The following is a 26674-nucleotide window of genomic DNA, read 5'->3' as shown; positions in this document are numbered from 1 at the left end:
ATCTCAATGAATGCTTTTGCAGATTAAAGTTTGATGTATTTATTGACCATCCATATGAATTGTGGTAATTAAGTACTGTGGGGGTGCAATAATGGATTATGCAGGATCTCTATTTAAATGTACTATCTGAAAGGACAAAAAAGTATACACACAATTAAGTCTTTTGCCATATACTATCACCTCTCCACTATACAATATATGGTAAGACTTTTCTTCTTTTTTTTTTAATTGACTCTAATCAGAAATATATCATGACTTAATTTTGGGATTCCACATATGGTGACTTCTGGGGAAATATCATAGTAAAGAGATGAAAAAATCATATAAATGGAGCAAAATGAAAAAAAAAAAATAAAAAAAGCTCATATAACTGGAGTGAAAGAAGAATATTTCCAGTTTCAGTATGTTCCTCACAAGAACAAGTCAGGTTTTCTTAGGCATGTACCATCAGGATTAAGAAATAAGTAGTTTATTATAATTAATTTTTTACTTTGCACCACTTTGAATAAGACTAAGATTGTTTTGATGGAAAAAAAAAAAAAGAACGCAATAGCACTTCATTTGTTACTTGGATATAAATTTCCCTTATCATAATCCCTATTGTATCATTGATACTCTTTATAATACATTTAACAAACTAACCCCCACCCGCCCCAAAACAGAACACTAGAATTCTGCAGGTATAGCCATTTCAGAACTTAAAATATAAATTCTGAGAATATATTATTTTTTATACTTAAAAATCATTTTGAATGAAACATTATTCTTGTCTTGTCAAAACTGTCAAAACATGTTGCTCATAATCTTTTTCTTATTTTTTCTCCAAATACTATTAAAAACAATCCAGGTTAGATTAATGTTCATTTCAAAACATTACTCAGTAATGTTAACAGAAATTTGTTTACAGCTTCACTGAGGTATACTTAATGAACAATAAATTGCCAATATTTAAAGAGCACAGTTTGCAAATTTTAACATATGTGTATAGTTGTTAAAACTTCACCATAGGAAAGATAATGAACATATCTATCAACCACAAAAGATTTACTTTAGTAATCCATATCTCCTTACATCTCAGTGCCCCCTCCCCCAATAATCTCTTTTCTGTTACCATAAATTTTAGTTAGCAATTTCTATAATTTTATATGAATAGACATATGTAGTCTGGGTTTTTTTCACCAAGCATAATGATTATGATTTTCATCCACGTTGCTGCATGTGTTTTCTCTTTTTTATTGATGAGTCGCATTCCATTGTGTGGATATAGTTCATTTTATTTATATACTCATAAATGAATGGACATTCAGATTGCTTCCAGTTTGGGGAAATTAAAAAAAAAAACAAAAAAAAAAAACCTGCTACTATACTCTTGTACAAGTCTTTGTATGGATATTTGCTTTCATTTCTCTTGGGAAAATGTTTAGAAGTGAAATATCTGTGTTTATGGTAGGCACAAGTTTAAGAAACTCTCAAAATGTTTCCAAAAGTGGTTATATCATTTTACCTTTCTACAAACAGTGCATGAGAGGCCCAGTTGTTTCACTTCACTAAGTCACTAGTTGTTAATCTTCACCATACTTGTGGGCAAAAGAGTAGTATCTCCTTGTGTTTTCAATTTGCATTGCCTAGTGACAATGATGGTGAGCATATTTTCCATATGCTTTGTAGCAATGTGTATCTCTTCTTTTGTCGAGTGTCTGTCCAATTCTTTTATTCATTTTAAATAGGATTATTTGATTTATCCTATTATTGAGCTCTTAAAATTCATTAAACATGTATTTTCTGGATGAGTCTCTTTAAAAAACTACACACACACACACACACACACACACACACACAAACACACATTTGCAATTATTGCTTTACAGTCTGTAGTTTTCCATTTCATATTTTTAACAGTGCCTTTTGGTGACCAAATGATTTTAATTTTGATAAAGTCCAACTATTTTATTCTATAATGTCTTAGTTGGTTTGGGCTGTCATTATAAAACACCATATATTGGGTGACTTAAACATAAATATTTATCTTTCAGATCAGAAGGCTGGGGATGTCCAAGACCTGGGGGCGTGCACAATTAGGTTCTGGTGTGAACTCTCATTCTGACTTACAGACACCTGCCTTCTCTGTGTACTCGTGGACTTTTCTTAGTGCAAGCCCTTGAAGAGAGAGAGCAGGCTCTCAGGTGTCTCTTCTTAATAATGGCACTAATCCCATCATGAAGATCCTACCATCATGACCTCATTTAAAGCAAATTACCTCCCTAAAGCCCCATCTCCAAATACCATCACATTGGTGGCTAGGGCTTCAACTTATAGATTTTTAGGGGACACAAACATTTAGTTCATAGCAGATAACATATGTTTACGCTTCTAAGAAAACTTTCCATAAGCCAAGATAACTATGGTTTTCTTCTTTGTATTTTTCCAAAATTTGTATAATTTCAGCACTTATATTTAGGTCTATAATCCATTTCAAGTTAATTTTTATATATTGTGGAAGGTAAGGGTTGAGGTTTTTATTTTTTTGCACATGGCTATCCAACTGTTTCAGTACTATTTATTAAAAAAATAAAACAAAACAAACAAAAACTTTCCCCATTGAACTCCTCAGGATCTTTGTTGAAAATGTGGGTCTATTTCTGAACTATTCCTAACATAAAGCTTAAAGTAGAAAATACAATCAAAACATTTTATACAATGTTTACCATTATCCCACAAAATGATTTCAATGATAACTAAGCAAGATTAGTGTCATAATTAGTCATGAAAGAACCAAGGAATTGATACCACTTTCAAAACATCTCAATCAATCTCATATGATATGAGGACAAAACAAACCAGGATCACAACTTAGTTCATAAATAATGGCATTGAAGCACAGGTGCTAAGATTAATAAGTAATTTTGCCTAATAGGATGTATAATGTTAGTAGAAGGTAATTACAAAGCCCTATTATTTCTGTTTCTTTTCCTGAGAAAAAGCAAAGAACATATTGAATATTACTTATTCAAATATAACTGTTTCTTTCTATGAGTACATATTCTCCCTTGGACCCATCTATAATGTTCTTCCAAGCTAACACATTTTAAAAATAAAGAACAAAATATATCTGATTCTGAAAACAGTGAACTATATAATATAGATGTTCCCTTTTTTTCTACGTTAAAAGAATTAAACCGCAAAGAGAGGCCAATGGTGTTAATCAGGGATCCTTTAGTTATAAGTGACAGAAACTGAACTCCCCGTAGCTTAAACAAGAAGAAATTTATAGCCTCATACAATTGGAAAACCAAGGTATAGTGTTCCCTTCAGGCATTTAGGAGTTTCAATTATGTCCACAATACTGTTTTTCATTCATTTTATTCTCTGTTGGTTCTGCCTTGTGTCTGCTGGCAAGTTATTGACATAAGGTAACAAAAGGTGGCCCCCAGTAGCACCAAGTTAAATGACCCTTAGAGTTTACAACCTCAGAAAAGATGTTCTTTTACTCAGAATCTATATCAATTGTCCCAGATCCTGGACTGATAATGACATCAAAGGGAATTCTGATTAGTTCAGCCCAAACCTACAGAGCCATACAGAATTGTAAGAGAGAAGGTTCATCAAAGCCTAGAATAGCTCAGATACTAGAAGAAAATGAAAGGATTGCTGAATAGGCAAGAAAGCAGATGTAGGCAAAGAGAGAGAGACAAAAACATAGTCTTTGGAATAAATATACACTATACATAAATTATCTGGATAAGATTATGTTTTAGAAAAAAATTTTTTAATAAAATGTATATGCAGTATCAATATATTTGAAAATTATTATCTACAACCAAGACAATTTTATAACAAAATATAAATGACCAACATTAGTCCAAGAAGAGATTTGAAGAGACTTACAGCAGTAGGGGAAAAAAAAAAAAAAAGATAAGTATTTACCTTTAAGTAAAAAATGACCAAATTGCTAGGTTCTTTCTTACTCTCAAAGACATACAACTCATGTTATTCATACTATTCCAGAGCATTGACAACCTTCCTAAGTCATTCTGTGAAACTGCAATAATCCTAAAACCCAAATTTTATGAAACTAGCATAAAAAGAAACTACAGTCCAATTAACACATTTAATTGCATGCAAAATTATAATAAAATTATTAGTAAGTTGAATCCAAAAGTGTATTAAAAAGACAATGCATCATGTTCAGGTTTCATTGCACGGATGGCAGTTTTTCCGAGCATTAGGAGATCTATGAATATAGTTAAAGGATTGACGTAGTTAAATATGTGATTGTGTCAAAGAACGCAGAAAAATGTTTGACTTCAACAGCCATTCCTAACAAAAATTCAGAATAAAATAGGACTGAGAAGAAAATCCCTAGACTTGGTAAAAACTATGCCACGTATCTGTGTCAAACATCATGCTAAATGTTGAAATAATAAAGCCATCAGTATCAAAAAAGAACCAGATAGATGCCAGCTCTCATCACTGTAATTTAGTAGGGTTTTGGTAGTTCCAATTCTCCTACAATAGACCTCTGGCAATAGTGGTGTCACAACTTGGTGGATAAAGACAAATATGCTAAGAAAGATGGAGTGAATGAAAGGAAATACTGAGTCTCAGACGACAATGTCAGGTAAACATCCAACATTAGCATGTAGTCTTCTCCAGACACACCATGTGAGAATAATAAACCCTTGTTTAAGACAATATTAATTGGGTTTTCCACAGATTGCTAATTAATGCATTTCCAATTATTATAATGCCTAATTATAAAAGAATTAAAATAAATAAGAACAGTAAATGATTTGGCCAAATACTATACAGATATGCAGAAATCAACTACTTTGTAATAGTTAGATATGTAATAATAACAATTAATATATCATCATAATAGTTCTTTATAATAAATTATAAATGGAAATAGAAAAATAAATATTGTATTGCAATATACAAAAAAGTAGGAAACACTTAAGAATAAAGCTATCATGTATGATAAAGAAGCTATATTAAAAATAAATAAAATTTAAATGTAAGAAGACAAAAGAAGACTTGAAGAGGAAACATTACATAAGAATATCAATAATGCCTAAAGCAATGTATAAAATTAATGCAATTCTAATGAAAATTACAGAGATTTTTAATATAATGCAAGTGTTATTTTACAAACAGGTGGAAATTAGTATACAAAAATTACAAACAGATTCGCAGTATGACCCAGCAACCTCTCTCCTAGGAATATACCCCAAAGAACTGAAAACATTTATCCGTAAAGATATATGTACTACAATGTTCATTGTAGCTTTATTTATGGTGGCCAGGACAGGGAAACAACCAAAGTATCTTTATATAGATGATTGGATAAAGAAGATACGGTAAATATATACAATGGAATACTAGTCAGCAATAAGATGAAATACTGCTATTTGTGACAACATGGATGGATGTTGAGATTGTTATGCTAAACAAAATGAGACAGAAGTCAAGAACCATATGACTTTACTCATATGTGGGATATAAAACTGAAAGCAACAAACGAACAAGACAAACAAAGAAACAAAAACTCATAGACACACACAACAGTTTAGTGGTTACCAGAGGGTAAGGAGTGGGGGATGGTAGAAGAGGGTAAAAGGGGGACAAATATATGGTGATGGAAGGACTCTCGGTGGTGAGTACAAAATGTGATACATAGATTATGTGTTATAGAATTGTATACTTGAAATGTATCTATTCTACTAACCAATGCCATCACAATAAATTTAATAAATAAATAAATAAATACATAGAGAAAAAAATATTTTAGTTTCCAAATTAAATTATTAGTCTGTCATTTCAGTAAATTAAGTCTGTTTACACATAAAAAACAAACAAACAGACAACAAAAAAAACTTGTCGTGAAAATTCTGAGATACCAGAATAGTAGCAGGGAGCTTTGCTCACAAAATATTTAAAAAATAAAACCTCAAAACTAGTGAAATTGAAACAGTATGGTTTGGGGAGATACAAACAGTTAAGTGCATCTAAAAACTTACTATGTAATAAATGTGACATTTCAATTCTGTGGACAAATAATCTAATTAATAATGTTTTTGGCAAATTATTGTTAATCTAATAGAAAACATCCAGTCAACATACTATATAAATAAATTCTAGGTGGATTCAAGTTTGAAATGCACATAAAACCAACAAACAAAAAACACACAATGATGAACTCTTTAAAGGATGCACAATGCACAATGCATACATAAGTCCAGATGACATAAATGAAAGGAATTATAAATCTGATTAGAAAATCAAAAACAAAAACAATTTGGTATGGAGACTTCATAGAACCAAAATAGAAAGAAAATATTTGCAAAGTATATGACAAACTAAGTGTTAATACTCCATATATGCCAAAAGTGCGTAGAATTTGATAAGATCAAAAAGACAAACTAAGAGTAGACTATTATAATATGTTGGTATCAGTCAGTAGATACCAGGCTATGCTGGGATAGGAAATTAACCCTGAAATCTTACAGGCCTAATGAAACGAAGGTTTATTTGTGCTCATACTGTTTGTGGTATATAGTTGGGGAAATGGGGTAGGGTGAGGACCTCTGTTCTCCATAGTTCCTTAGGAACACAGGCTGAAGGGAGCAATATTACTTTGTAGCTATGCCACCTGGAAGATATGGTCTCATTGTTCATTTTGAAAGAGAAAATCAGTAATTCAATGCATCGGCCTGGGACTGACTCCAGTCACTTGTATTTACATTTTAGTAGTCATATGGCCACACTTTGCTTCAAGAGGACACAAAAGCATAATTTTCTGTTTGCCCATAATTAGAAGAAAACCAGGTATATTGTGGCAATAATGTCTTCCAAAAAGCATGAAGCTGAAAAAACTTCTAAGAGGATAAAATCCAGGTGGTTATTAAGTCTATTAAAAGATGATCAACAACCCTGTAGCTATTACATACAATGATAGTGCACTCAGAACACATCAGAGAGGCAAAAACCTAAACAATTAGTAGCATTCTATTTTAGGTTGTAGGGAAATGCCTCAGTTTTATACTTCTGGGAGAATGTAAATATAAAATATGGAAAATAACTATTTAGGATACATTGCCTATTTAAATGTCCATACCTTTTCTAGAGTTTCTCATTATAAAAGAGGAAAAAAAAATGTATGAATACATGTACAAGAATATTTATTTCAACACTGTAACATCATAATGAAGGCAATGATCTAAGTGACTACTAATTCATGTTGAATTATCATGTGTACATTTTGTAGACTGTTGTATAGTCATTTTGAAGAATGCCACCTATCCACATGAATTGACTGAAAGACAGTCATGATATATTGATAAATGAAAAGGAGTTGCTAGTAATATATAAAGTATGATATCCTATAAAAATAAAGGTAAAGGATGAAAAGAAAGGAGACGGACAAACAGAGAAAAGAGTGAGAAAAAGGAAGGAAGAAACATGTGCTTACAAAAATATAAAATCATAAAATCCACATGCCTAATTTGTCTAAGTTAAGATTTTTGAGGTACCAATTATTATTTAAAATATCATCAGAGACTGTTGACAAAATGTTTTAATCAAACTTCCAAAATATTATTTGATATGTCAAAAATATACCTTCCTTATTAAATAAGAATTTTGGGGAAGCTAAGGTTTATAATTAAATTTGAACTTGAATTTGGGTGAAACACTTGTAAATAATTGTTTAATTTCCAAATCTTTGGTATCGATCCATCTTATTGCTGGCATATGTCTTAATTACTAAAGACTTGCATTTGATCAAATGATGGAATTTACATTTCTCAGTTCTACAATGAAGGAAAAGGACTCTGAGTTCGCTTTAAACCATAAAAAAATATTAATTTTCAATATTTAAGAAAATCATCATCTTCCAAGAAAATGTTCCATTTCAAAAATTTAGGTCATCTCATAAAAGCAGATGGCTTCATCAAAATTTTAAACTCTAGCTATGTTTAGTTGACAGCTATTTCAATACTTAAGTATTGAAATAAGTTTAACTTTATGGTAAGTTTAAGCTATACTATTTATGGAAATAATATAAAGTTTATAAAAGGCAGCTGTCTAAAAACATAGAATTCAGAGTCATATCTTAATTTTGCTACATACCAACCATATGACCTTGAACAAATTACCTAACTTGCTGCCACAATTACTTCATCCATATAATGATCATCTTGTTACCTATCTGGTAGGTTTGTTGTAGCTAATTAAATGAGAGGATCTGTGTGTTTACAATGGTACATAACCACTCATTAAGTGCTTGCTATTAATACTATGTTGTTAAAAATGTACACAGTCACACAACTGAAAAGCAATCAAACAATTGCAATGTCGGATTTCTAAAATGAGGAGATATTATCACCTTTAAAGCTATAAAAAGTTTAGAAATTTTTCTTTATATGCCTCTGGTATGGATTTTAAGCTTTCTTCCTAAATATTACTAAAGAATATCAAGTAACCATATGGAAATAAAAGTGTACATTTGAAATCAGGTGCTGTGTGTTTGTGTTTGTGTGTGTCTGTGTGTGTGTGTACACACACATGCATATGTGTACACTACTTTTTTGTGTGGCTGATGAGACAATGGGAGCTCAGTAATTTAAAGCCCTTATGCTTTTAACACTGATTTCCTTTTCCAGCTTGTCTCCTGACTTTGAACTTTCTGCTTCCCCAAACCCCTGAATTCTACCTACAATGTAAAACTGCACAATGGAGAACAGAATGAAGTCAACAAACTTAGAAGTATATCTAGGCTCTGGAGATTTGACACTACATTCATTCACACATTCCACGAATACTTATCGAGTGCTTACTATGTATTAGTCATAGTGCTAGGTAATGGGTATACAACAGTGAGCAAAACAGACCAAATTTCCTATCAGCATGATGCTTACATCCTCGTCAGCTTTCTGATCTGTAAAAACGAGTAAAATCATTCTTACCTCTTAGTGTTCTAATGAGATATAATAAGTTAATGTAGACAAAATGACTGCAATATGCAAGACTCTCAGTAATTACTAATTATTCTTTTAAACTAATTATTCTTTGGTTTTCTAAGATGAAGGTGAAAATATATCCAAAAATTAGTACATTGTTAATGGGTGTTAATGTTTCCATTAGAAAAAAAAATCTTTTTACTTCCTTTCTTGTTATTATGCATTTGAAATGATGACAGTATAAAAACAAGCAAACAGAATAAATGTCTTTAAGGGCAATGGGACAAGATGGATGGCTAGGTTATTTTTCCTTTTTAGGAGGAATGCCTAATGTCATATCTTAAATCATAATTTTGGCAAATTTATAAATCTGTGAATTGGGATAGCTATGATTTGTTATACCTTATGTGGACGTTACTGGTTTTAAAAAGTAAGGGATACCATTAAACTTCTCAAGAGTCTGGTGTCATTTTATTAATTTCTGCAATTACATATAGTAATTAGCACACTGTCAGGTACATAATAAACAATAAATGAATTCAAATTGAATAAGAATAAATTGCATTTATAATAAAAACATTTCTTGATTTGCAACTTGTTGCCTTTTTATATTTTAATACAGGTACTATCTCAACTCTATAGAAAAAAAGCATTGATGATTCTGAAGATTAAGACTGAATTTCTATAGATAATGACAAGTTAGACAATTATGAACCATTTCATATTCACAAATTAATTTTTGGTCTCTCAGTCAATAGCATGGTCTTGAAACATTTTCAAATTATGTTTTTTGGAGCACTAGGGTTTATCCTACATTTGGAAGGAATCAGGGCCATCTGACCAATGAGGGGGCGCCAAACTGCTTTCCCAAGCTCATTACATTAGAGCACTCCCGCTATGCTCTTTTTGTATTTTAAGTATCTAACAGTAGAATTCATTTGAAATCTTATTTGCTTTAAAATCAAATTTCAAAAACACTGTCTTAGGCAATTAGCAATTGCCTAAGGATTTTAATTTAAGAATTAAAATATGTATATTGTGAATACCGAAGTCTAAATTACATTATTTAGTTACTACTTTACAATTTTTTTTTAATTAAAAAGAGAATATATACAATAAAATATATGTTTAATTTACAGGAGAGCTATATTTAATGCTATGTCATGAAAAACCTACCGATGACAAAAAGATATGTTTACATCAAACCTGGGAAGTTTTTTTTAGCAGGTGTTTGATTTAGAACCAACACACTACTTAACAGAGAGCATGGTAATTATGAAAATTATTTTTAGTAGGCGAAGTTGCTGAAGCTATCTGCATATCAAAATTTGAAACTTCTCAAATTGAACCCTGCTTCAACTTTGAGCTCAGGTTTTACATCATAGAGAATGCAGACATATGATTTTCACAGCAGGGAAAAAAAAAAAAAAAACATGGCAAACTAAACTTTTGAGGACATATTTTACCCTGTATTCCATTATATTATATAGGTCATGTCATTTGTTCAGCTTTATTGAAGAAATGATGACATAGCAGGGTTTTGTTACTGGGAAAAGAAAGATGAGTGTGAAATATTGCCACCTGGTTATATAATTGTGTGTGTGTGTGTGTGTGTGTGTGTGTGTGTGTTATACTATTATATACTATATATATAATAGTATATATATGGAGCGCGTTTTATAAAACAGAGGAAGTGTTCTTTTGTGATGGGTGGATTGAGGAAAGCTTCAGAGAAGAAGAAATGTTTGAACTTTTGTCTTGAAGGATGTGATGTGATGCTGAATTAAAATTAGAATAGGGATCCAGATGGAATTTACTAAATGTCCAGAGAAGGAGCGGTGTGAAACAACTTGCTGGATTCAGAGAATCATGGATAATTTGATAAAATTGGATTGTAAGGAAAAACATAAAAAGGGTAGAGAAAGCTGAAAGATAAGATCTATGGAGGTTTTGGACTTTATCTCTAGGCAATGAAAAGTTATGGAAACATTGAAAGTAAGATTGTAATATGATTATCTCTTTGCTGCTCAGAAATCACCTTTAGCTGTGTGGAGGTTAGATTTGAAGAGAGCAAATTGAAGGGAGGAAGAAGAATAAGGGCATTATTCATTAAGCATCTTCTGGGTTGGAGTCAAATATCACAGCTTTGTGGATATTTGTATATGAATAGTTGGGTATATTTTTCTCTATCACTATATTATGATCTTCCTGAGAGAGATGATATGTGACTGTTCTTTCTATATTCAACAACTCACTCGGTAGCTGGCACATAAGCAGATCCTTAGGAAGTATTTTTCAAGTTATTCTTATTGAAAACTGAGCAAAAAGAAAACAAAATAATGCTAATATTTGTGCTACGTTACAACGCACTTCCAGCACTTGAAGTGCAGTTGGAGTGAAGATCTCTGTAAATATCAAGAGAACTATCCTGCTGCTCCAACCTATCCATGAGATTTACCTGTGTTCTTCACTAAAGCATTGTCACTAATGATTAATATAGTTCCCAAGGTTTAAACAACTACAGGTTTTCTGACAGGAGACCTCCATAGGGTGAAGAAAATAATAAAACCAAGAGGAATATCATAAGTATGCCAGTCTTAAATAACAAAGAAGAAAAAAAATCAAGATGCAAATACTTCAAATATAAGCTGAAAATTCTTTAAATGTTGTAACATTATTTACTGGGGAAAGATATGGATTTTAAATGGAGGGGACATATATTTTAAATTATACTCATGTTACCCTTTTTCTTTTTTTAAACTGACATTTATACGGAATTCATGAACTGTTCATATTAATATAGTACCAGATTTAGTCACAAGTTAACAACACAAAATGCACATATCCTGTCTCCCTGACAACATCATGCATTCATTTCCTCGTGTCCAGATACAACAGCAGGGCAAGCCAATGTTTGAAAAAGGAAACTCTTATTAAAAATTATTATTATGCAAGTAAGAGAATTTTGTGCAGCTCTTGTTTAATTAATAAACTAGAGAATAATGATTTTTACCACAATAGAAATAATAAATTCAAGTAACATAATGTTCTGATGGTCTCTTTTACATTTTCATCTTTTAAAGCATGGATTTTAATTGAATTTATTAGCATTTACATATTTTTCAGTCAAAATTCTGAATTAGAATTTCTAATATGTACATTGTATTATATATCCATTGTTTCTAACGTCAATCAAGGTTCATCGCATGTCAAACACATCCATTATAAGCACTTGCATTTATCTCTTATAAATGGAAATAGAACAAAAGAGTTTGTTATAAACATATAATTAATCATCAGTCTGTATCACCCCAACACTGGGATGCACAGAAGTAATTTCACACATTTGTGGTCTATGATTTACATAGGAGTTGATAATCTGATCACTAAGACCACATACCAGATCTGAAAGAATCACAGATTACAAAAAAACAGTACCCTGAATGCCCTGAGAAATTAAGTTCTTTACTTTGTATTTAAGTATGTAATAATGAGGATATATTTTTTGCCAGGCAAACAGTATAAAGTATGTATAATTGCATTGTCTAGTCTGGGAAAGCCTAGGAGTTTGGTGTGACTAAAGTATCTGGATAGCATAGTAAGACTGGGGGAGAGATGAGGTAGGCAGAATAGACACATGTCAAAGAAAAAAAAAAAAGTATTTTATGTAAAGAAAAGTAAAATACACATTTGTAGTTCATTTAAAGAGGAAAGCATTTTTTTTGTAATGTATTTTTACTTATGTTCTGGGGAACTTACTTTGTAGATGCAATTAAACTAGAATTTAAAAGTAATTCTCTGGTGGTATTAAGATAACATATTTCTCAAAGTAGCAATTCATCATTACCTTTGTAGTTAACCTTGAAGCCAACAGATCCGACACTTTCATCTGTTTGAAGGTGCAGCCACATTTGACTACTCATGCTCACTATCAAGTCTGGCACAAAGCTTCCAGTCAGCCTAAAAAGAGAAGGACAAAGAAGGGAGAAATGGGTTATTAAAACACTCTTTGCAGGCAAATTGAGACAGACATGTTTCTCAATACTTTCTTGGCCAGAAAAAAACAAATGTCAGATAAACTTAAAAGACTTGGTGTTGATGTAACAGAACAAACAACACAATTTAGAGATCAAGGTTTATTATAAACAAATACCATTTTATGGGTTTAACTAGGTTAGATCTTTCATACCTCTGCGGCAACACACTAAAATTTAGACTACCAGAGAATCTTATACTTCTTTTGAACTGAACAGAAAAAGAGGATCTATAAAAATATTTAAGTCTTATTTAAACACCAGGAACGCATTTCATTTAAACCTTTCAAGTTTCATAGAACTCTAAAGAAATATTGTGAAATATATTTAAGCACTGTGCATAATAATAAAATGGCCAGGACTACAACATAACCCTTTACAGTAGTCATATCAGGCTAGCTACATTCTGTATGTTCTACTGTAAACATTTTTATTTTTAAAGAACACGCTGCTAATTTGATATGGTATCACTGAATCTAGGCATTAAAATTTTCACTCAGTAGTATTTAATTTTATAACTGTAACAAGGGAAATTACTTCATGTTTCCTCTGTCATTAATAATGTAGTCACATATTTGAACCAAAGCCAGGGGCCACATAAAGGAGGGAAGCTAATGAGTAAATAAGATTTAGGGGGAAACGTCTGTCAAGAACAGAAAGAGGAGAACACTGGACTCACCTCTAAGTCAAATATCCATATAGACAGGAAATTCTAAATGACATACCAAAATATAGGTTTTTAAAGAATAAGCTCCTTTAAGTGCTTACCTGCTTTATTGCTAAAACCATGGGGATTATTTTACATTAGAACTTTACAGAAAGTTTCAGTTCAGAATCCAAAGGGTACCATAAGTGAACATTAGTCTCTTGGATGGAGGCTATACTATAATTAGCCCAGCAGAGGGCCACATGGATGATCATATTTTTGTGACTGGCAGCAAAATGTCCTGCTTACTAGTCAGCCATCAATACTGTAAAACATCATCAGTGGACTGTCTGAGCAATGCAGCTATGTCACTAGTGTCCAGTGTTACACAGAATTTATTGGAATCTACCAAACCAAATCAAACAAAACAGTTAAATATCATGATTTAGTTATGGGATTACACACAATATTGAGAAAAACTGTGAATAATGTGACATGAAGTTACCTAAATTACTATGGATTTTTAGATTATATTTATTTTTTCCTCCCAAATAAAATTTAAAATGGTTATAGTATAAAAGATACACACACATACACTCTCTTTTTAATGTATGTGTATATCTATATGTACCATATTTTGCCATGTACAATGCACACATTTTCACTCAAATTTGTGAAAGAAAAACAAGGATGCACATTATCCATGAATAGTATTAATTCCATACCTATATAAATGTTTTTAATTATTTTATGTATGCCTATAAGTTAAAAGTGTAACTCTAGAAATCAATAACAATATCTGTATGCAAAATAATACCCTGGAATACGATCATTGGTTTTGTTGAACTTATGATGAATTTGTAATGACAAAGAGTTCTGAGCCTTCTGTGATGTGTAAATATCGTAAATTTGTTACCCGTACCTAAAATTTCTTGTACCTTGTATCTGTTCTTCTGTTTTGTAATTATTTGTTACATAAAATTTCTTGTACTATGTTAAAAAAGAAATGCTAAAATTCCTTTATAATACATAAAACAAGTACCTAAATGTAAACAAATAAAAATTTAAATTAAAAAAATTAAAACAAAAGTTTTTTACCCCTGAAGGTTTGGGCCAAAAACATGGATGTGCATTATACATGACAAAATATGGTATATATCTATACACACACACTGACATTTGAAAACATCTTGCAACTAAACGTTGTGGCATGTAAACTTTTAATTTCAAAATTGTTGAGTTCGTAAGTACTAGTTTTTTTAAGCCACAGTAGAGAAACAGATTTATGTGAAAGAGTGAGGACTCAAGTTAGAGACAAAAAAGTAAAATAAATACATTATGAAATGGCCATGAGAGATTAAAACTATACGATGTGCATCAGATACACTATATCAAATATGCTGATAATATATCTCACAGTGAACATCAAAAGATGTTCTCATGGGAAGATTTAACTATTGCTCTTTATTACATCCTCATATACCCATCTCAGTCAGAACTTTTACCAGCCTCTAGCATGGTAATTTGGTCAGTTCATAAAGAACAGCTAACACGTACAGTTTAAATTGTTCCCTTGATAACTTGTTCTGCTATTGGCCACAATTCTATCTAGTTCCCAACCCATTTTTGGTGAAAAGGTAAATATAAATCTAAAAAACAAAAATGAAAATAACAATGTTCCTGATGTTAGAAGGGAAAGAAAAATTCCCTCTTCTTTTTAGCATTTCCTTTAATAAACTTGAAATTATAAATTATTATATCACTTTTATTTAAATGTATGGAAGTCTTTTAAGGTAAATAGACCTTTTGTCAATTTTGCTTGCCATTAATGTTTTGCTTGGGAGTCTTGGGGCCAATTCTTCGAAATGTGACCATCCAGGAGGATGTCACCTTGTCTCCCTGTTTCTCTGGGAGTTTAAGCCTAGACACATAGCTCCACGATGTAACTTCCTACCTGTCATAAAAACAGAAGTTTCATTTCTCCTTTTCATAAGGGAAATTAACATGTATGTAATGGGTTGTATCTGTCTGACTATATAAAATTGAGAGGTCTAGTTCTCTCTTTGCAATCTTCTTAGCAGATTGCCTGTGATATATTTAACACTTACTTAGTATTAAAACCACTTCATTATTTTCTACATTTTGGGGACTTAACTGGGTTTGCAGGAGTTTTATTTTGAATTATACTTCCCCAACAATTTGGTGATGAGGATGGGACACAAATGACAGTTCCTGAATTAAGTGGAACAGCTGAAGGTCTTCAGGTCACATAATCATAAAAGCCCCTGGATTATAAAAAGTCTCTGTTGTATTGCTCTGTTCTTTTGGAATGCTAGCTGGATGAAAAACCCTCTCCAAATTCAATATTGTATTATTGAATAAGCATGGGTTAATTGGGCTCTAATATCTCATCACTATCATCACTAGTTTTTTTATTTATTCATAATTAGTTTTGATAGTAAAAAAATATGGGAACCAGGAATGTTGCCTGCAGTTCTTTTTCTTAAATAGGTAAATCCCTCTTTGTCACATTTGGAATACAAGTGAGAATCCAGTCTTCCAGGATTAGTGAGGGTTTTAGGAGGACATCATTCCAAGTAAATTGCTGGTATTTATTGTATGGATATATCTTTCTAAGAGGAAAGTTAAATAAGATTTGGATGGCCACAAGGAAAGAGTGAAAAGAATGGAAGGGAGAATGTGAGAATTAATAATATTTTCTCTTTCACAGAACCCTTCTTCCTTTCTTTTCTATTACCACTCCCTCTGTTCCCCCTGCATCTCTTTAGCCTCTCTTGCTTCAAAGAGACTCCTAGGAAGAGGGCAGTGATGATCTTTTAGATATGCGGTTCCCTTTGTTAGTGCATTTCTCTTCAAAGAACCACAAGGAGACACCTTGTTTAGCAAGTAATGAATTACCTGCCTCGTTTGAGGACACAGACCTATGTGCCTCATATCCTAGTCCTGAGCCTATATTTTAGCACAGATTCTACTTCCAGGAGTCCCTTTTCATCTATACACTATGTATCTAGGAAAGCAAATTATAAAGGGATCTGTTTAGGGAATAGTTGAGAACTTATATAAAAACTCTATCCCTATATGAAGGCAACAGATGTAAAGCACTTTCTCTAGTTACTTGGAAAAAGTAAAAGTAAAAAGTATTAGGTTGATAAATGTACCGATGTGAGAAAGAACCCAGAGAGCCGTGTAAGTCTTTGTTTTTTTTTGTCACTATGTGCGGAAAATCAGCTCTTACGTGATGAACAGTGAAGCCGATGTCGTTGAGAAGCTACCTTTGCCCCCAGCTGATATTATTCATACAAAAGCTTCTTTCCCACTTTCCCAGAAGTCTGCACAAGTCCTCCACAGTATGTTTTCAATTTACACCTCCACACTTGCGGGTGTGCACAAGGCACGGTGGAACTCTGCAACTGGCAGACTTTGCTCACTTGGTGGAGGATCCATATTGGGGACCATCAGATGGCCCAGCACATCAAGGACTAGCTGACTATTTACTACCCTCTACAACTGCAGAAGAACTAAGGTCTTGGGAAACCCATTGAAAGATATTGCTCATAGTCTTTTCTCTAAATGTGAGCTGGTAGAAATTGCACTGTTGTATTCAGAAGAAAGGTGAGTTCCCCATTCTTTCAATCAGCAATTTGTTGAGATGTTCTCAGAATTTACTAGCATGGATCCAGAGGCAGATCAAAATCATCCTCTAGTGTTGTCCACCTTTGTCTTGGCTCCCTTGCTGACAATTCCAGCTCAAATTAAGGAAAAGGTGGTAGAATGGGAAGAACAGACAATTACTCAAGTCTTAGCAGCAGTTACTCAGTTTTGGGACAATATAGAGAAACATGAAGAAGAAAAAATTAAAAACTGCTGTGTTTACTGTTCAGTGAAAGCTATTTACTAAAGGAAATAACCTCGACTCTGGGCAATCTATGAAAGGGGCAAAGGAAGGAGCTTCAGTATTTCAAGGAGCTGAGACATTGGAAGAGGGATTGGAGGAAAGAGATTCCAGAGGATGCATAACTAAGGAAATCAGGAAAGCTCAGAAAGCTAGGGAATGATTGGCAAATAGTTTATGATTGACTAAAAGAATCTCAGATTTTGGAACTATTGAAATACATGTTTCAGAAACTTTCCCTCAAGCTAATATACCCTTGCTTTTTTCTGCTAGACATTGGTGCTACTTATTCCAAAATTTCTCTAGAAATTACTCACTTTCCACTGGGTTGGTTGTTTGTATTCTGAATCAGTTTTATACTTAATACCACCTTCCCACCGTTTCCCACATGAATACCTCCTGTGAGTGAGGAACATATTTTCTTACTTTCTCTTGATCCTTATGTAACCCAATTGTGGAGAGATATCATGTGCAAATTAAGACTACCATATTGTATACTCCATATGGAGTGTCTGTGGAAAGCCCTGGGAGGGAAAAAAAAAAATCTGATTCACTTACTGTGTGCCTTCTGAAAGAAAAAGGATATAGCAGAGAATGGCAGTTAGGGAAAGTACTGGAAAAATGTCCTGAGCAGAAACGAATCAATGCATCATTTTGGGCTCTAGGAATAATAATACAGGTTTCATTTGAGATGGAGAGCCAATAGAAATAGCTTATCAAAATCATAAGCCACGGCCATGTGTTGAACAATACCCTTTGCTAAGAGCTCAATTAGAAGGAGTAAAACCAGTTTAAGAAAAAAAGAGAGAGAAAAACAAGGGATAATTATACAAGAGTACGCATCCCGTAATAATAATAATGCTACTGTCTTTTAATAAAGCTTTTAAAGCTTTTAATAAAGAAGGAAAATAAATTTGATAAAGAAGGTTGACCTTCGTACAAAATCTTACAGAAGTACATGAATTCATTGTTCTATTAATGCCTATAGTTCCTACCACTGAAACCATTATAACTTTGGTACCATCCGCTGCAAAGTTTTTCTCCAATGTTTCTATACTTTGCTTTTTTTTTTTTTTTTTGTCCTGTTCCTCTCATGGACAAGTCTAAATTCTTGTTTGCTTTAATTTATGAAGGAGTCCAATGTTTATAGCAAAGGATTGCTGAAGAGTTTCAGTGCTCTCCTATATTGCTCTAGATATTTACTGGAAAACGTAGAGGAAGTTATCCTACCAGAAGGATCTATACTATTCATTACTAGGTAAATTGTATTACTGCTGAACTGAGGTCACATATTTAAGGCGTCTGTTGCTGCTAAAGGCCCCAAAGGAGTCAGCCCATTTAGCAGATGAAATGTCCTGTTACAAAAGATGACTTAGACAATTTGGGGAGAATAGTGGGATACTGAAGTCAACAGATTCTAGTGTTTGCAGAGTGGTCAAGTCCTCTGATGAAGCAATTGCATGGGTATTGCTCAGCTCTTCTGATTAAGTCTGTAAAATCTGAAGAGGCTTTTGACCTTACATTGACTACATTCTCAGCTTTGTTCCAGATTTTGAAAAGCCTTTCTACTTATTTTGCTATGAAAATAAAGGCACTACTTTTGGAATTTTAACTCAAAAGTTGGGATTAGACCACATATCAATAATATATTTCCCAGTTCTTCAGGAGGCTATACCATTGTGGATACTGGGATACTGGGACAGCAGCAGTCCACTTAAAAAAAAAGACTGAAACCCTTACCTTTAGTCACTTGACTTATATGCATTTCCTACATATGGTGACAGCTCTCCTATAAGTGCCTAAGATCCAGAATATGTGAACATGTCATGAGACTAGTTACGAACAAGTGTTGTTATTCGATCCTAATGTTCAGCTTGACAGATGCAAACTCCTAAATCCTGTTAGTCTTTGACCAGATCCTGCTCAGGTAGATGACTATGAGTGTACAATGGTTATAGAAAAAGACACTAGGCCCTGAACTGATATTATCTGGTCTTCTTGTTTGTAATGCCGATTTCATGTTTGCTGATGGGTCACATATTCAGGATAACAGTGGTCAACTTAAGGCTTTATAGGTTATTGTGACTTCTTATGAAATTTAGAAGCTTGTATTTTCCCTAGAACTAAGCTGGCACAAGAGCTTACTCAATATCAGTAGTAGTAAAAGAAAGAGCTGCAAACAGCCTAGCCAATGGCAGTAAAAAGAGAACATAGATATATAATACATGTTTGATGTCTGCCATGCAACAGCACAAATTTGGAAAAACAGAGAATTCTCTACTTTGAGGGGAAATAAAATATCTCATGGAAAATTGAAAGCTGATTGTGGGAGGCTGAATAACTCCCTGCTCAGGTCAGTAATCTGTCTGCAGAGCTCACACAGGGCCAGGATAAAAACTTCTAAAGCAATGATTTTGCTGATAGAGCTGCCAAAGTGACTCTTAGATGTGGCAGATTTCAAACTTAGCAGTCTCACATGTAATACAACAAGCAATTTTTGTTATTTTCCAAAAATATACTTCATAAGAGAAATTTGACAAAAGGGCTAAAATAAATGTTACTGAACTATGGGAATAATCTAATAAAATCATTCCTATGCCACAGTCCTTATTTCTTGGTTAATAAGGTTGTGTCATCAACATAATCATCTATGTGAAACAGATTTTAAAGGCACTAGACCCTTACTATATGAACCAAAAAGATGAAGTTATTCAAAACATATAAAAGAGAGGATTAATTTGTCAGCAGAATTCTTTACAGGACACTCCGAAAGTATATGTAGGCAGTCTTTCTCCACCAACTTTACTGGGAATTTGATGGCATTTAGATTTCATAGAATTAATGTGCAAATTAAGAGATTTTGTCTAGTCATGGTGTATATGATGTCTGGATGGTCTGAAGTCTTTCTTAATACACATTATTTTCCAGTTTTGAGATACTAGAGCATAATGAATCAGAAAGAGGAATTCATGTTATTTCTACTGTCATCCAGTAATTATGCAAATGTTCACAGATTCCCATGAGATGAATCAAATTCATTTGCTAAGATTCAGCAATATACTAGATTAAAATGGCTTATATTTTTATTGCTAACATTGTTAAAAATTAGAGCAACTCCTGCAAGCAAGTATGATGTTTTTCCCTTTGAACTTATATTTGGCGGGTCTAGGAATTTGAGTCAGAGATCATGTCCTGTGCTGGATTTAACTGAATCTTCTCATAAACATGCTCAATATTTCAAAGGGCTTCTTTCTTCTCTAGGTGTCCTAAGTCATAAAGTTCTAAGGACCTTGAAAGAATCCCCGGAAAAAGTCTGTCACCCCTCTTTTTTGGGAGACTCTGTATATCTAAAATTGTTGTGGGTGAAAGATGGGCTGTTCCTATGCTAGAGGGACCCTTTCAAGTGTTCCTGATCACCCATATGGCTATCAAAGTGAAAGAGAAACCTGGAGGACCCATACTTGTCAAGTGAAGCCAGCACCTCAGAATGGCTGGACAGTGATTCTCATAAAGGACTTGAAACTTGAAGTTTCTGGAGCAACTGATAATGGCAACAAATTTAACTGAAAAAGGTATGCTAGCAAACTTATAATTCTAATGGATTGCCTACTGTCCTATTCACAACAGTGTGTGTTTTTGTTTTTTTAATTACTTAAGAATCTCATTTTATTAGAAAACAAACATGTTATTTGTAACACTACATTTTTCTTTCTGTGCTGCCAGTGACATTTCCTATAATGGCTATTTCTAAACAGCTCTAAATTGTACTCCTATTGGCCAAGGCAGTTATAACATTCCTGCAGCTGAACTAAACTTTAGAGGGGCTTCTTCCTGACTACAGGCTCCTACTCTACGTTTTCTTAGAACATTTGAGAAAACGTGCAATTATAAATCTTTTCTCCGTCCTTTGAGATGCAAAATTTCTACAACCCAGAAATGTCTTTCAGGATCTGCGAGCTATTCCTTTGAAATATAGTAATCAAAAGAGAGAGCACTCCTGTCTCTGTGGGAGTGTGGGAGTCCAGCCTTGATAGGCAACTGTTGGCAACCACAAATGGCCTATTCATGCTACCTCTTCTCCCACCTAACATTCTCCAGTACTTTTCCACTAGCTCGCCTCAGCTTCTCAAAAACACTCTACTGTTTGTTTCAGCAGAGTTGAGTTCAATTTATCTTCCTATTGCAATAGTCTTGACTATTTCTTCAATAGTTGGCCCCTATTGCAATAGTCCTGACTCGAATTGCAAGTCTTGAATAAAGTCTCCCCTAACTGTTTTACTGGTCTAGTGTAATTTTTCTCTTACAACAGTACTGACGTGATCTGTACTTACAAGTCCAGCAATCCAAATATTGGCAGATTAAAAGCGAGATCACCTTCTTACTATTTTTTTTATGTAATACCAAAATAAAGTAACAAAATGCATCCAGATACTCAAACTCTAAATTTGATACAAAAAGCAGTTTTGTTAATTGGTTTGATTGAAAGGATGGTACAGGATAAAAATTATCTAATTAGGAGACAAACAGAATTCTGGCACTTACAGATTAAAACTGAAGAAGACAGGTCTAATGTCACTTGATTAACTTTGAGATACAAGTTCTCTATAGTCCAAGTATAGACAAATAAATAAATGTGGATATCTATTATTCACGTAGATTTAATTGACTGTTGTAGCTATTGATTTGGATCCATGTAAAAAATGGCCCATAGGCTGAGTTTGTCCTCAAAACTTACAACAATTACAGAGACATGTCAATTAAACACTGGAAGTTCATAGGTACCATTTAATAGGTGCCTCATAATAATACTAGATAATCGTACCGGGTATCTTTGTGTTTCCTGTCTGGGGAAAATTACTTGGAAAGACGGAATAATTATTGAAGAGTCTAGATTATCTTGTATATGTAATGTTCTTTATGTTACTGATGAGAACTTCGGATAAATGTATTTGGCTACTCAAGAAAAACTGTTATTTAAGAATTTAGATTCAAGCTCCAGGGTGAAATACTCCTTAAGCTTGGATTGGGTAAGATTTAGTAACAAAATAAAAAGTAATACTCAGATAGTTAATAATTTAAAAGTGTAAGTAATATAGACATCACAACAGTTTGCAAAACTAATGCATGATGAAAGATAATTTTTGAACATTCCTAATCAATAATTCGCTTTAACCATTCACTACTGGTATAATATATTTAAAGGTTATTCCTCCAAGGCTAATGTTAGACTGAATTTTTAAATTGATCCTATTGTATTTTGGATAACTACTTTGCTTTGTATTTTACTGTGGATTTGCTGTATATTTAGATGACTCCAAACTGCCCAGAGGAGCATAAAAACAGCAAGAGAGCTAATTAGAAAATTGTAGTTTTATCATAAAATAGTCACACACAAAAATTATAAGTGCAAATACAACTCTAAAAAAAATACATTTCAAATATTTCCTGGTACCAAAGGGAAAGAGCTCTCTTCCCCTCTATTTCTCTTTAGCATATCCTTTAGAAAACACTTGCTTTCTCTGTTTCTTTCAGATATATGTAACAGTTTTAAAATAAATAGACCTCCTATCAGTTTTGCACATCAAGAATGTCTTTCTCGGAGGCCTTTGAGGAATCTCTTTGAAATGTGGACATGGAGAAAGATTTGCCCCTACACTGTTCCTGTGAGAATTGAAGACTAGATGCTTGGCTTCAGGATGTAACTTTCTGCTGTTATAAAGAAAGCAGAAGTTTATTTTTCATTTTGATAAGGATAATTAACATGCATGTGATGGGTTACCTCTGTCTGTATAAATGGGTGTGTTTTTTATTTTTTTTTTCATTCTTTTCATCAGATTGCCTATGATGCACATAACAGTCTTGTTTAATCTTTATTCCATAGTAAAACTGATGCATTATTTTCTATATTTTGTGGAAAGAATTCAGTGGGTTAGTAGGTGATTTTATTTTTAATTATTTCTACTCAACACTGGATATCTCAGTTAAAATTCAACTCCTCGCCTGCAGCCCCAATGGGTAATTCCTCTGGACATCCTTTCAAAGACCTGGTTTAGACTCAAACTATAGGATCTACCCGTGTTGGATAGTTTTGCATTCAGTTCCCATCCCTGACATTCAAAGGTGTTTTAGGCAATGGAGGAGAGTCTCAAATGATTCCCAAAGGACATTCAAATGAGTCTACACATAGTTTTAACATGTCTTTAATAGATCTTTTTGAACTCATCTATAAACTTAAAAAACAACAAAACTTTAATACATTTATTAACAGGCAGTGTAACCTCAGTGTTCCTAATGCATTTTATTTTTTTTTATTTTATTTTTTTAAAGCAGAATACGAGATTTAATATGAAGGAGGAATTTACATTCTCATATACAAAAGGCTTAGATAAAATATTAACATTTGGGGGGATTATGGGAATTCTATTTTTAAGTATATAAAATAAATTTTGCTTAGAATAGGTACTACTATAACCATACAAAAACCTATACTAAACAAACAAAAGAATAATTGAAAAATGATAGTGCTTTTGGATTCTAGACAACTATATTGGGAGCAAAACATTGGACTGATATACTTAATTTTGGAAGGAAAGAAGCTAATTGTGCAATATTCCTTTATCCACATTAAGTAACTATATATCAAGCAAAATTCGGCCAACAGTTTTTCACTTGGAATATTTTTCAGGGGTCATTTTGGACTTTGTTTTCCAAATCTTTGTCTTGATGTAATAGAATTTAAAATGTATTTGAATTTTATGGTTCAAATAAAGAATTATTATTGGCATAGCAGCTTAAACAATAAAAATAGTAAATGTATTGATATGTATGTATATCTCATCAGTTACCCTGCTAATTGTCATTAGCTCAAGCTGAAATTGAGACAGTATGAGCTATTCTATCTTAAGATAAACTATAGTCTGACCCAGTTATTTATTAAATGCAATTAAAGATTATGTTAAATTTGACTTTAAATAAAGGAGAAAGCCATGCTTCCTTATATAAATCAGAAAGCAAATACAGCTGAATATTTCCTAATGCATTTTAATCTTCCTAGTTAGTCCCTTAATGCAAGAATAAAAGAGTAAAAGCCCTAAGTAAGAGCGCTCAAAAATCTCCATCAAGCAGTCAAATATAGTATGAAATAAAGGACAGGATCCATTAAATTTCTATTAGGCTCAATGCCTGATTTGCTTTATAATCACTCTAGGCATATGGGTGTATTCATTAGAGATAATCATTGTAGTTCTACATCCCAACATATTTTTGGTACCATACCAATATGTGACTTTTGCCTCTTATGGAAATTCATTTAGTATGCTTTCTTGTGACACAGTGCCATCAAGGGTGATTTATATATTTGTTTTGGGTATATGAAATTCACTAAGCATGATGATGGCAGCAAAAATTTAGATTTAGAAGAACCCCTGAAATAACATCAGAAAGTGGTATCACCTCATACCCGTTAGGATGACTATTGTCAAAAAGACAAGAAATAACAAATGCTCATGAGACTATGGAAAAATGAAACCCTTGTACACTGCTGGGGGGCATGTAAACTGATATAGTCACAATAAAATAATATGGAGGTGCCTCAAGAAATTAAAAATAAAACTACCATATGATCCAGAAATCCCACTCTGTGTGTATAGTCAAAGGAAACAGAACCATTTCTCAAAGAGATATTTGTAATCCCATGTTTACTGCAGCATTGTTCACAATAACCAAGGTACAGAAACAACCTATATCCCTCCATAGATGACTGGATCAAGAAAATGTGATCGATAGCACACACACACACACATGTTATTCAGCCTTATAAAAAGAGAAATCTTGTCTCTTGTCATTTGCAACAACATGGATAAACATGGAGGGTATTATGCTAAATGAAATAAGCCAGACAAAGATAAATAGTGCATGGTACTGCTAACATACGGAATCTAAAAAGTTGAACTCATAGAAACAGATTAGAAAAGTAGTTGTCAGGTATTAGGTGTTGGGGAGTGGAGAAAATAGGCACAGATTAGTAAAATAATACGAACTTTCAATTATAAGATGAATAAAATCTGAGGGTCTAATGTATAGCACAGTGACTAGTTGATAACACTGTACTGTATAATTGAAATTCGCTAAGAGTGTAGAACTTAAGTGTTCTTACAAAAAAAAAAGCTAACTATGTGAGGTGATGGATGTGTTAATTAACTCAATGGGGGGAATCCTTTCACAATGTGTATTACATCAAATTACAACATGGTATACTTTAAATAAAGTACAATTTGATTTGTCAATTATACAGCAGTGAAACTGGGGAAAAAGGCAATAAAAGAAAGCGGATCAACAGATTGAAAAAATAATAGTTTTTAAAATAAAAAAAAATATATAAAGCACTATGGAATGATGGGTCTACATAAATGTTAGTTCAGTTAGGTAACGGAATAGTCAATGACTGTAACTTTTACTTCATTTATAAACTTAGGCTTTATAAGTTTTAGTTTATCGGCTAATTCAATAGCACAATGTGTATGAATGTTTGTTATGGTTCTTATTACATGTACAAACAATTTTCCATATCAATATTTGTTTTGGAAAAGATAAATCGAAGGTCAACATCTCATTATGTGTTCATATCATTATATTTGTGTTCATCTATAGATACTCCATTTTATATCTTTAGCTCTAACAAAATGATGTTCTTATAATATTTAGTACCTGTGGGAGGAAATCTAGCTTACTTAGCTACTTGTGCTATATTTTCTCCCAATTTGTTCTTCTACAATCAGTTTTGAAATGTCTATCACAGTACAAATATTCCTGATTAAAAAGAGAATAGCATTAAAAAGAGAACCACAGGTTTTTAGTTTCTTTTAGACTATTCAACCCACACAAAAATAAATACATGAAAAGCAAACAAAAGCAAAGCAGTAGTAAACTTTCTTTTTTCAATAATCAGGTTTTTCCACAACAGAAATATATAGCTATAATCACAATGAAGAAATAATGAAGAACCATAAAAATAAACTATCCTCTATATTTAATAAATTCTTGCTAGTAATAAAAATGTCAGAGAAATTATTTTCATATTGTGGCCTAACGTAATTCTGAAGCACCAAGAACATATATTTATTAT

The 26674-nt window shown here is 32.7% G+C and overlaps 1 protein-coding gene across 6 annotated transcripts in view; it reads right to left on the bottom strand.

Moving 5' to 3' along the window:
- The window catches only part of CSMD3 (CUB and Sushi multiple domains 3), a 1090811-nt gene that overhangs the window by 482308 nt on the left and 581829 nt on the right, over positions 1-26674 (bottom strand). For all 6 annotated transcript variants that reach the window (XM_074316364.1, XM_074316366.1, XM_074316365.1 and 3 more), the window contains one exon: positions 12805-12917. In XM_074316364.1, the coding sequence (XP_074172465.1) occupies positions 12805-12917 (113 nt within the window). The remainder of the gene's footprint in view (positions 1-12804; positions 12918-26674) is intronic.

The sequence above is a fragment of the Rhinolophus sinicus genome, linkage group LG12, assembly GCF_036562045.2.
Source record: "Rhinolophus sinicus isolate RSC01 linkage group LG12, ASM3656204v1, whole genome shotgun sequence".
Lineage (NCBI taxonomy): Eukaryota > Metazoa > Chordata > Mammalia > Chiroptera > Rhinolophidae > Rhinolophus > Rhinolophus sinicus.
The sequence above is the reverse complement of the archived record's forward strand: the minus strand, read 5'-3'. Positions and strand labels throughout refer to the sequence as shown.